The sequence below is a fragment of the Cavia porcellus genome, unplaced genomic scaffold (genome assembly GCF_034190915.1).
Source record: "Cavia porcellus strain 051 isolate PalLab524CR breed Dunkin Hartley unplaced genomic scaffold, mCavPor4.1 scaffold_5, whole genome shotgun sequence".
Classification (NCBI taxonomy): Eukaryota; Metazoa; Chordata; class Mammalia; order Rodentia; family Caviidae; genus Cavia; species Cavia porcellus.
Window position 1 is genome coordinate 92957028 of NW_026947488.1, and position 12967 is coordinate 92969994.

General features: G+C 34.5%; 1 protein-coding gene across 1 annotated transcript in view; it reads right to left on the minus strand.

The window, feature by feature from the left end:
• The window catches only part of Itfg1 (integrin alpha FG-GAP repeat containing 1), a 225653-nt gene that overhangs the window by 112521 nt on the left and 100165 nt on the right, over window positions 1–12967 (minus strand). Inside the window, exons 9-10 of the mRNA XM_063249304.1 lie at window positions 5227–5321; window positions 3127–3299 (exon numbers count right to left, since the gene is read on the minus strand). Coding sequence (XP_063105374.1) covers window positions 3127–3299; window positions 5227–5321 — 268 coding nt within the window. The remainder of the gene's footprint in view (window positions 1–3126; window positions 3300–5226; window positions 5322–12967) is intronic.

Below are 12967 nucleotides of genomic sequence, written 5' to 3' on the forward strand. Positions count from 1 at the left end.
GCTGGGGGATTTAGCTCCGCGGCATAAGCACCTGCCTTGCAAGCAGGCAGTCGTGAGTTCCATCCCCAGCACCGGGGGAAAAACCAAAAACCAAAAAACAAAAATAACATTTCTTTTCCTACACATAAACTGTTCTTTGAGGTTTAGAGCTGTGCAACAAAAATAACAGGAAAACATATCAATCTTACCCTGGCCAATAATCTGTGTAGTATATAGCTGTTGGTTCCTTACTTACTGGAGGCCTTTTTTGGTAAAGTCAACATTTAGGTAAAGTCATTTTAGGTAAAGTCAACATAGCTAATCTAGCTTAAATATGGACTTCTTAATAAACTAAGCTAAGGGGCTAGGGATTTAGCTCAGCAGCATAAGAGCCCACCTTGCAAGCAGCAGTCATGAATTTAATCCCTGGTACCGATAAAAAGGAAAAAAAGACAAAAAATAAAAACAAAAACAAAAACAAAAACCTAAGCTAAGAAGGAAGATGAGGGGAACGGTACTTCACTGAATCTTCACAAGAAACCTGGAGGGTAGGTATAATTACCTACCCTAGCATTTTACTGATCTATAGATGGACAGGTAGGTTAAATAAGTTGCTAAAAAAGAATTGAACTACCAAGTGGCAGCAGTGGTATTTAAAATAAGGTCCAAAGCTCATGTTTGCCCAGGGTCCCCACTGCAAATCAGGATGCTTATTACATTTTCCATATTCACGTATATGCTTGCAACTGGGTTGCAACCAGAATCAGGGAATGAATTCTTTTAAGTTTGTGAACTGAGGTCCTAGAGCATTGTAGACATTTCTTTATTTACTTATAGTATTGGAACAAGGTTATTTTCTTTTTCATCTCACAAAAGCACATGTTCAAAGAATAAGACGTGACGACTATGCGAAACACATGGCAGTGAGCACAGGCAACTGTGATGCCCAAAGGGAAAGAAAGCAGCATTTCAGGCTAAGCTACACTGACACAGAACTGCTCTTCTCTGACTTGCCACCTCCGTAACATGTCAAAGTAAAGATCTTTCTCTTTTACTACAACTTTAAGGTTAACTCATGACATTGACATACATGTCATGGATTTTATTTTCATCTGTCTAGTTGCTTCCTGATTTTCAGACTATGCCAAAAAAAGGGGATGGACTTCTATAATAGGAACCCTTTCAAATTAGGAACATCAAGCCAATAACTAATTCTCAGCAACACAGTAGTCTTGAAGTCATTTAAAAATTAGAAACTGTTTTTTTGAACAAAACTACATTCATGTGGGAAAAGATGAAATGCACATATCTTCTGTCATATTTTTTCCAAGACTCTATTATGGTGAATTTCTCTAGACACACATCTCCCTCTCAGTGTATCTTTCAGTTCTGTTATCCAAACAGAACAGAAAAACTGGGTTTTAAACAGTTGCTTTTATAAAAGTATCCAGACTTTACAAGAAAGTATGACTGCCTTTGTTATCTAGGGATAGTTTCCTGTGTAACTTTGGTATGCCATCATTTGTTACTGAAAGATAACAGAACCCAGTTTAAATATTTGAAGATTTAAAAAAACAAAAAGTTGCTAATTTTTAAAACCAAAATACAAATTATTTAATGTTTTTCTAAGGATAAATATAACTTTGGTAAATATAAGATCCAATTTATTCTTTTGAGAAGGTCTAATTCCCAACACAGAGAAATTTTATAACCTTCTTTTCAGACCATAAGCAGTGTAATTCAGGCTGCTCAGGAAGCTGATGCAAGAGGATCACAGGCTTGAGGGCAGCCTAGCCAATGCAGTAAAGCCTTAACTCAAAGATACAAAATAAAAAGGACTGAGATGTTCTTCACAGTACAGTGTCCAGGGACTGAATCCCTGTTATGGGGTGTGGAAAGAGCATAAGAAATAGATGCTGAGTATTACCTTCACATAACAACACGGTGACCACGTCCCTGGAAAACTCTGTAAAACAACTCAGAGGGATTCTGATTTCATCTCAAGGTCTTTAGATAAGTTTCAGTATAGTTTCCCCACAAGTCTTTTTTTCTGGTACTGGAGATTAAACTTAAGAGTCTTCATACTGAAAGCCTCTATCCCTTATTTTTAATTTTGAGACAGGGTCTGAAAAGTTGCTAGTTGGGCTTAAAATTGAGGTATTTCTGCCTCCAACTCCCAGAGTGCTAGAATTACAGGTGCGCAGCACCATTCTTGAGTGGCCTGTTCTTTTTTATAAACATCTTAGGGGCATTCAGTAATGGATTAATGTTCAGAACAAAGATACAACAGCAACAAAGTGTAAGCAGGTTCAAGAAATACAATTAATGGTAAGATGAATAAAAACAGTATCAAAATTTAAGAATACTATTCTTTATACTTTATTCAGAACCTGCTAAGATTCTGGCTAATAATGAAATGTAACTGTTGGTTTTTGTACTAGTACTTCTACTTATAAGAAAAAAGAGTAATTGCAGCATTTGAATCTCTGGTAATATCACAAACATGTATTTTATATATATATAAAAGCATCAATAATCATGTTAGAATTTCCAAAGCCATTACAAAGCGAGCATCCACGAGGCAACATTAACTGAAGTAAAATCTGTTATGTGCAGAGTGTCTTACTAAGCCATTCATTTACTTTAGCTAATTTATGCCAGAAGCAGTTACTACTTTCGTTTTTTTTTATTTTTTATTTTTATTTTTTTTAAAAACCAAGTCAGTGAACTACTTTCGTTTTGCAGTTGAGGAATTCAGGTAATCTGTGCAAAGCCACAAGGATAGTTAGTGGGTGGGGTGTGACTAAGGTCTCGTGTTCTTTCGTATCTATCGTTGTTTTTAGTCTTAAAATATAGTTGGAACATCTGTTTATAAAATAAAATTGATGCTTAAAGACTAGATATGTTGAATGAAAAATCACTTTTTACTTCATGTTCATTTTCATTCTATAGAAAATGAATTTTTGAAAAAGTAGAGGAACTGTAAGTAGCTAGGGGAAGCTCAGGGATCATAGAAATAACTGAGCTCATTATCATGCCCCTTACCTAAAGGGACTATACCACAGTACCACATTCAGGTGCCACTGAGTCACAAATTGTCATATGAAGATATTTTACAAATATGTCTTACTGATTTAATATCCATACCTTCCAGATGTATTCTTTAGTATGGCAAGGGCATCTGGATAGCCATCCATGTTATAGTCTCCGATATGAAGGGTTATTGGAATTGGAATTTCAGTTGGCATTTCTTCATGCACAAATGGCACAAAACCCCACAATGTGCCCTTATTGCTGAAATCCTGTAGGACCGGAACCCACTATAGAGTAAGAAAAAAGGGTCAGATTTCAGACTTATTTTTAAAAATTATCATCTGTACCAGAAATGATTCATTAAAATTTCTCAAAATAATCATTTCACTTTGTTTCCATAATATGACAGGGTATTATTTATTTTGATAAACAGGTGATGTTTTGGGGGGAAAAAGCAGATTGCCCTTAGAAGTTATCACCAGTCAGTCATCTTTACTTCAACTCAGTACCCACAATTACAGAAGGCTTTTTACAAACTCAAAGAACCTTAGAACTGATTTAGTTTTCATGTAGCTGAACTATCAATTTAAAATTTATGTCAAGCAGAAATAAAACGTCAAGTGAGTATTTTAAAGAACTAGAACAAACTGCAGTATCATCTAGTGTAGACATCCTTCAGATGGACCAAGTTAGGAAGAAGGAACACAGTGAGTCCCTCTGCCTTTACTGCTGTGCCTCTCATTAGTGAAGACTTTTACTTTCTATTCATTATTTTAATTACTTGCATTTATTCACTTTTAAATAACCTAATATAACATTAAAAATCTTAAGAATGCAAGTCGTGTTATTATGATTAGAGGTATGCCCACAATTAGCTAAGAAGACAGGCAAGGGCACAAAACCTGGAGGTGTCCCAGCAGGAGCAGGCACTGGAACTGACTCCAAAGGCCAGCATGACATGTGTGCCCAAAGTGGTTTCTTTTTTCCTGACAAGCAGGTAATTCATTTTTGTGATTCCAAGCTATATCACAGAAAAATGGCATCTTTAACAAACGGATTTAATGGTTCAACAAGCAGAATATCTCCAACTGTTTGTAAGTTTTTCAAAGTACAATGTGCCATGGAAAAAGGGGGGAAAATTCCACAATACGAATATTTGCAGAATGTGAGTTTTTTTCAAACTGACCTGCATTGTAAACTAATTTTTTAGTCATCCTTTAAGCAAAAAAGTAGTATTTTACAGATCACTGAAATGTTTAAAAGTTTTACTTGGAAAAAAAACTGTTACTTTATTTTAGAAAAAGATGGGAAATTTCACACAACACTTTCTGAAGTTTAGAGTTAATTAATGAGGATAATTAACTGGAAATAGAGTTTCTATTATGACAATTTATTAAAGTTTAAAAAGTAAAAATACTTTTCATTTAATATGACATCCATAACAGTTGCCAAAGAACTGCAGCATTTATTTCCCTTGAGAGATGTGCACATATTTCCAATCTATTCTTATAACAGCTGGTTACTAGAAGATAGGATATAAATACCAGGTTTGCTTATACCTAAAACCAATAATGAGGTGTGACCTGACCTAATGTTTTAATTGAATTCAAAATTAAATACAGTTCAAAGTAGTAAGACTTATGAGTGTCATGGTCAAATGATTTTACAGTGCTGACTGTATGGTTTCTTTTCTTTAGTGCTTTAACATAAAATGTGATACTTCCTATTCATAAGGGATATAGAAGTCAACATGTTATCCTATAATTTATTAACACCCAAAGAAAATAAAGCTGACTAATTCTACTGCTGGCATAACCCACCACATATTAATCTCTGCTAAGACTCTCAGACTGTAAATTATTTATATATAAGCTAAAGGTAAAAAATTGGCATGAAAAATGAAATAGATCTAGATATCACAAACAAAAATAGGCTACCTCTGAAGACAGATAGTGTTCTTTTATATACCCAGTGTATTTTAATATATTTCTGGCATATAAAATACTAACAGTTCACTTAATTATAGGATTCAGAATGAGTTTTCATCATTAGAAATGTCTATAGCAGTACTTTCTTTTTATTTTTAGCAGTACTTTCTGAGCAAAAATTAAATGTAATCACTAAACTACTTTTGAATTTTTCTGATTCTTCAGATGTCTTTTCTAAACTCTGTAGTTTTTTCAAGCACATAAAAACAAAAAAACAGTGATATACCTTCTTTGACCCAGATTTCCCTAAGTAGATGGTGCTTTTCTGGCAGAGTTTGTCTTCACAGCCTGGTAGTAAGTGATCCATGTGTCCGTCTCCATCTGGCAAAAGAAACTTCAAGAGTCCACTTAACAGCCACACAATAAACAGTTTACTGCTGGCAGGTTATAATTCCTACTCAAAAGCCTCCATTAATCTGGATAAAGCCAAAGAATTTGACACATGGCTTTATAATGACTGTCACTCAGTTTTTAAAAAAGTCACTCTGGCTCTTGCTACTTAAAACTCAGAACAATGCTTTGTTTTAAATTACAACTATATTATTCAATGTTTATCTGTGTTAGAAAAAAGTCTCACTTTGGGCTTTCCTGTTAAAATCAACTACTTTTAAAAAGATAGCTTTTACATAGTGATTGAGTAGTTCTGGTACTCAATCCAAGTGTAGCAGGAGACATAAGAAGGAGATAAAGTAAGAAGAGGACTTTAATGAGGGCATGGGAGAGCTTCATAGGGGTGCAGTGGCTCTTAACAAGAACAAAGAAGTGGGATTACTTTGATCAGGTTTAGCTGGGGGAGGAGTTTGGAGGTAGGGAAAATGACTATTGACTGCTGATTTGAAGGGACATATGCCTGTGTAAAACAGGATACAGAAAGATTTACTGAAGCTGGGGGTGGAGGCCCGGGTGGTTGTAGAGTCTTGGGATTGAGAGGGCTTGGCATTTGCACAAAAAGGGAGCAGGAGGTTTATCTCTGGAATGAGAAGGAGAATGTAGAATTTGTTTCTCTGGGTCCCACACTAAGTTGGGTGGATCTCATATTACAGATAACTAAGGCCCAGGCTAGTAGAACTTATCACATAGTTGTCATGTAGCAGCATAAAAATAAGCACATCAGTAGTAACACACTGCTGTGCAGCCAATCTTACACATGTGACTATCTGTGTACACAGTTCTAAGCACCTTTATTCAGCAGGAGTTTTACTCCAAGAGTTACAATGTTACCACTGTGCCTTCAGAAAAGCACTCAAAGATTGTGATCAGTGTAAAAGCAAATGAAGGGTAATACAGATTTTTTTTTCACAACTGGTTAATTTAAAAAAAAAAATAAAGCTGCTTACTATTTTGCAAATATCTTTAGAGGTGACATTACTGAGGCCCCTGCAGGCAGCGTCTTCTAAGCAGCTTCTTATCAACTGCCCTCACCATCTGATGGGGTTTACAGATTCAGATGACCTGGAGCTAAACCTCTTAATGGGAATAGTCATGTAGCTTTTAATTTGGAAGCCTGATTTTTATGTTGCTTTGACTGTTGATTTATTTACTACAGATTATCATATCATTTAACTTGTGTCCAAGATAGTATTTATACTAGGAAGGCAATAAATTACTATTAAATATCCTTTACTGTATTGGTTTATATACAAAGAAAAATACACATTATAACAAATCTATAAACTCTCAATAATGTATTCAAAAGCAGAAAAAATTAGACTAAGTGGGATACAAATCTAACCGATGGAATCGGAATTCAGTAATGAAAAATAATTTTGGGGGAGATTTTTAAAAATAATTCTTCAAAAGGTATTCAGTTTTTTTAAAAAAACCTTCCTCCTACTTTTGTCTCCTGCTCCCTTCCTCAATGACAACCACTACAGCAGTTTCATGTGTACTGGCCAATGACAGTCCATACATGTATGTGTACTGCATATAATTCTATACAAATATAATAGTACTTTATCCCCTCTCTGGGACTTGAACTTTTTACTTAATATACTTTTGAGATGGTTTCTTATTGGTAAACTTGTAACTGCCTAATGTATACTATAGTATTACATCTATATACATATCTCAATATAATTCTCTACTGATACGTATACACTGGATTATTTTCCAATCTTTTAGTAATCCAAACAATCAAAGAATCAATAACCTCATTTTAAGATATTTGCAACACAAATTTCTAAAATGGAAATTACTATTTAAATTTTTATTTCGATTTTTTTTTTTTTTTTTTGGTACTGAGGATCGAGCTCATGACCTTGCACTTACCAAGCAAGCACCTGAACCACTGAGCTAAATCCCCGGCTTAAAATTAAAGTTTTTAATTAATCTCCAAAAGGGAGATTGAAAGAGTTCTTAAACTTTCTGATGCTCAAAAAAACTAAGGACAATAAAAGAACTTGTATATGTGAGTTATATCTTTTTGGCTATTTACCATATTAAAAATTAAGATTCAGAAGTACTTATATATTTACTAAGCCAAAAATAACAACCATAAAATGTCACATGTAAGTTTTTACAAAAGTGGAATTGCCTGGTTCAACACCTATCTTAACACTGTTAGAATATGTTGTTTTTGTTGATAAACATGAAAATACGTACTTGAAAGATGTATTTTAATAGTTTTTTCAGATAACTCTAGAGATTCTTCCATACTACCACCAAAACAACAATTTTTTCCTCATAATGAAGTTTATTTGCAATGAAGAATTTAAAGAACTAGTAGTGCACATTTCCTACTCTGTTAATTAAAATCCATTGGTCTATCTTGCATTTATTATGTATGTTTTATATCCATCTGCACAATCATGTAAAATGTATGACTTTTAAAATCACATACTGATCATTTGGAAAATGTTGGTTAAATGAGCTATACAGAAAAAAAAAAGAGCTATACAGATCCTCCAAAATGCAAGCATACTTCATAATACAATATTAAAAATTCACATTTGGTAATGTCACTACAAGCTCACCAGAAAAGTCTTAAACAAAATTTTTTGTTTGAAAGCTCAAATTTTATTACTGACACTCATTTCTAGTAGTTGTAATTTTTAATAAGCTCCATTTGTTCATTTTAGAGAAAATATCTATTAAATATGCTCTATTAAACAACCGGTTCATCTGTCAGTTCTTCTAAGCAAAAAACTATGTAACATGGAAAAAAGAAGTGGCTAGTTCACCTTGCAACCCCCTTACCACCAGTACTTTTTGTCAAGACAATCATCTTATTCAATGTACAACAGAAGCGTTTTAGACATAGTATTTCCTCACACAGAATGTTACGAAGATGTATATAGTTGAGATATAGTAAAATTATTATGTTTTACTACTTTAAGAAACACCTTCTCTTCTTCTTCTTCTCCTTCTTTCATTATTTTTTTGAGACAGGGTCTCCTTGTGCAGTTTGGACTTGGCCTTGAACTCACAGAAACCCTGCCTCAGCCTCCAGAGTGCTGGGATTACAGGCAAGAATAAACATGCTAGGCCAACAGCAACATTCTGCAGTGAAACTATACTTCTTATTTTCTTCCTGCCCTACCTTATTTTGATAGCGTGAGTGTACACTGGTGGTGAACACACACACACAGAGTAGATTTTAGAATTACTACTTTGTGCTAAACAGCAAACAGCTTTACACACCACTGATTTTCCTCAGCAACGAAAAGGTCAACACAGCCAAAACAGCAAGAAAAAGAAAAACCTTAGCATTGTTACAAACACAGTTTCGACTTCGTAGACTCCTTGAAAGAGTTGTAGGAACTCTGCCCCAAGCCAGTACTTGGGCACAGTTTGAGAATCACAAAAGCGGCATTAAGGACTACATTATTTTCACTTTTGATAATCTATTTTTGAAAGCGATTCTAAGAATTTTAATTGTTAGTTTTCTTATGAATTACATTAGTAGTGCTGGGGATTCAACTCAGTGTGAAGAATCACTGTTTCGCCCCCACTACTGGGGAGAGAAAAAAAAGGTAGAAACATACTAATACTTTGTTTTGGATTTTATATTTTGCTTGTAACTTGTAAGTCTTTCCACTCTGTTGCTAAAACTACCTGTGCTCCTCTGCCTAATCTACTCTCTTGTAGTACTTATGGATATTATTTTTAGGTTTAAGTGTTTGAAATTTATTTTGGCATAAAATGTGCATTATAATCCTACTATCATTTTCACGCAAGATATACAGTTTTCCCATATGAATTCGTGAATGAAAATAATTTAATTTTCAGAAAAGAAATGAAATCTCTTTTGTATTATTTATTTTTATCTGTAAGTGGGGCATGACTTTCTAACTGAATGATTCCTCTAAGACTTAAATTGGAAAGGAAAATTTGGATCAATTATAAACAGTAAACACACACAAAGTGTATTACCGCAAGTATCTCCTTTCTTCCTGTATGCTATGTACTTTGCACCCAGGAACCAGACAAAGCCCAACTCCTAAAGGACAGAGAGGCTTTTCCTGTAGGGCTCTCACTTAGAGGACCAGCTGCATGGATTCCAGTGGAAAGAATGAAACACTTAGTCATGACTTTAGGGTTTGATAAACTTTAGAGATGGAGAAAAAGGTTATTATGTTAAACAGCTAAATATTTTGATCTGTACTCTGGAAGTCTGAGTTCAAGTGTAAAAATAAACTAATGATTTTTGATGTGTGGAGCAGCATAAATCATGACAGCTCAAACATGGATGGGGTAAGCAAAATATCAATTTCTACCATCTGGAAAACTTACTGGATCTGGCTGTGGAATAAACCAGATATTGTATAAATTCTAAAAAAACTAATTAATTGTAGAAGTTTTAAATAGAATTGAAAGCCTTAACTTTTAATATATGGAACCCAAAGCTGCAAGATGTGTATATTAAGTTTTAAAAGTGCATTTTTGGCTGAAATGGACACAGAATGTAGGTAAAAGTAGTAGCTCTCAGGACATTTGTCAAGAGCTGTAGGACATGGGTGGCAGACAGTGCACTCACATAAAACTATGTATTTCTTGTCTCATTAATGTAATGTTGGAAATATATACTAACATCCTAAAAAATGTAATCATTATTGAAGGTAAGAAAATGTCACGTCTTTTAGGTTTCTTATCAAAACCACTATTTAATTCTACAGATATAGCATAATTTTCTATAATGTTTATAAAAAATGAAGACATTTCTAGAAAGAGTATTTTAAATTTTTAAATGTATCTTTCAAAATTAAGTTAGTATCATGTAAATGGTTTCACAGGAAATATGACAGCTAAGAAAACTATAAATGTCAAATTGCCCAAATACATTTATCTTATTGATAAAATAGAAAAAGATTTAAGACATTTATTATTGTACAACTGATTTGCTTACTTTACATAACCTCACTGTCTACACAGTACAGTGATATTGAAAGATTATTACTTTGTGAATGTATTTGAGTGTTTTCAGTAGGAAGGGAAATTCAGGAGTGGGGTAAGGGATCATTCCAGGATTACTTCACGTAAGTGAGAGATTAAATATTTTTTCAATAGTCTCTAATCCTGCTATTCAAGTAATTCTTTACAACAAATTGCTAGCTAAGTCACACCCATAATCTGAATTCTAAAAATAAATAAGAGACTAAGACTCACCAAATTCATATCTACCCTCACAGGTAAAAAGGCAGCTGCTAATCTCTATTAATACAACCTTGATTCCAAAATAATGTGTAGGATCAGAAGGACAGAAATGTAGCCATGAAAATTCACATAGGAGAGGGCAGCAAATGACTAATTCTTGTTTTGATATAGGTAATGAAGCAAAAAATAAAGGGAAAAATACAATTAGTAAATTTAATCTTTAATTTAGTTGGGGTGTGGTGATACAATCTCAGTACTCAAGAAGCTGAGGCAAAAGGACTGAGTCCATACCAGGGACTACACAGGGAGACTTTCCCAAACGAAACAAAACAGGGCTTGAATTAATTTATTTTCTTTCTTTCTTTCTTCTTCCTCCTCCTCTTTTCTTTCTTCCTCTTCCTCCTCTTCTTCTTCTTTCCTCTTCTTCTTCTCTCTGTCTCTCTTTTTCTCAACTTTTTTCTTCTTTCCTTTGCCTGTCCCCTATCCTTTGTTCCCCTCTCCATTTGAACATCTTGTTCTTATGTCCAATACCTATTTTATAGTTTGGTCCTTATTTACACTTTTGGTTTCTCACACCAGAGAAACGATGTGGTATTTACACATGTGTGTCTGATTTATTTCACTTAAAAGTATATATGGTCTCAAGGTGCATCCATTTACTTAGGACTGTCTTGAGTATATCTTCTTTATGGCAGAATAGTCCTCCATTGTGTAAAAGAAACACCGTATCTTTATCCATTCACCAGCTGATGGGCACTTCTGTTGTTTCCAAGTTTGGCTATTACAATTTATGCTACTATAAACATAGGTGTGCATGTATTACTATGGTATGATGCTTTTAATTCTTTTGGGAAGACATTCCCAAAAGGGAACAGCTGGGTCAAACAGAATCTCTAGTCCTAGTTTTCAGAGAAATCTCTATACTAATTTCCACAGTGGTTATACCAGTCTACACTTCTACCAATAGTGGAGAAGGGTCCCTTTACCCACACATCCCTGCCTGCATGTGTTACTGGTTGATTTCTTGATAATAGCCATTCTTAGAACAGAGCTTTAATTAATTGGCAACAATTTAGTATTGTATATTTGGGTTTGGAGATGAGAATAAAAATGTGTATGATTAAAGATATTTCGAAGAGCACTCAAGAAATACTAACATGCTGGGCAGTAGAAAGCACGATGAGATTTAGCGTTGTTCTGTTACCAAGGTGCTTGGTCAGCTCAGTTTTTTGCCTATAATATGAAGTGTAGTTTCCATCTACACATACATTGCATTCTACAATGCTATGCAGAGTCCACTTCTAACAAGGTCATAGTCCAGTTTAAGAGCATGAATTTAGAGCCAAGCATGAAGGCACATGCCTGTAATTCTTGCACTTGCGAGGCTGAGGCAGGAGGACTGCTGTGAGGTTTTACCAGCCTGGGTTTCAGAGAGTACAAGGCCATCCCAAACTACACAGTGAGACATCTCAACAAACAAACAAACATGGGCTTAGGTACATCAGAAGGACCAGTTTAAATTGCAACTAGTACTACTTAGCAATGTGACCTTGAGCAAATTACTTATTATTTCTTAGCTATAGTTTCTTTATCTGGAAAATGCACATAGTAACCCAATATTTTCTTTTAAGGATTAAATGATAATGATAATGACATTAGCAAACATTCATCTAGTGTTTACTACATGCAAAATACTGTGAAGAGTTCTGTACATTCAAACTTTTAAAAATTGTTATAATGACTCTTACAGAGTTATTGTTTTATAGTATCAGCCCAATTTAATACAAGGAAAGGTAAAAAGACATTTAACACCTTGCCTGTAATTAAAGACTAAGAATAGAAGCTCAGTTAGCCAATCTCTACATACTACATTGTCAGCCACTGGTTCTTTTCCTCTAAGAGTTTCATAAATGGTAGTTTATATTAAGACGATGAATATATAAAAGGTGCCCAATGTTCGTACCACAAAGTCAAGGGCAGCTGGTTTTACACAAACCAAGAGTGATGACTGAAGTTTCACTGGGGTGCGGCTACTATCTGTGTTTCTGGACAGCACAAATGGGAGTGCTGCTTCCAAAGTAGGGCTGAAAACAGCTCCCACTGAAATAGATACTGACAATGCCACTAACAAGAGTTACCCTAACTTCTGCATACACTCAGCTTCCTCTGAAGTACTTCTTGGGAGGTTTAACTTTGAGAACCTTTTTATTATTACTATTATGTTCTTTTTTTTTGGTACTGGGGAATGAACTCATGGCCTCACACTTGCCAGGCAGGTGCTGTGCTACTGAGCTATAATCCCCAGCCTTAAGAATCTGTTATAACCAGAAATATTCCACAGAAACCAGGGTTAATTGAAAACTATAAAAAAGGGT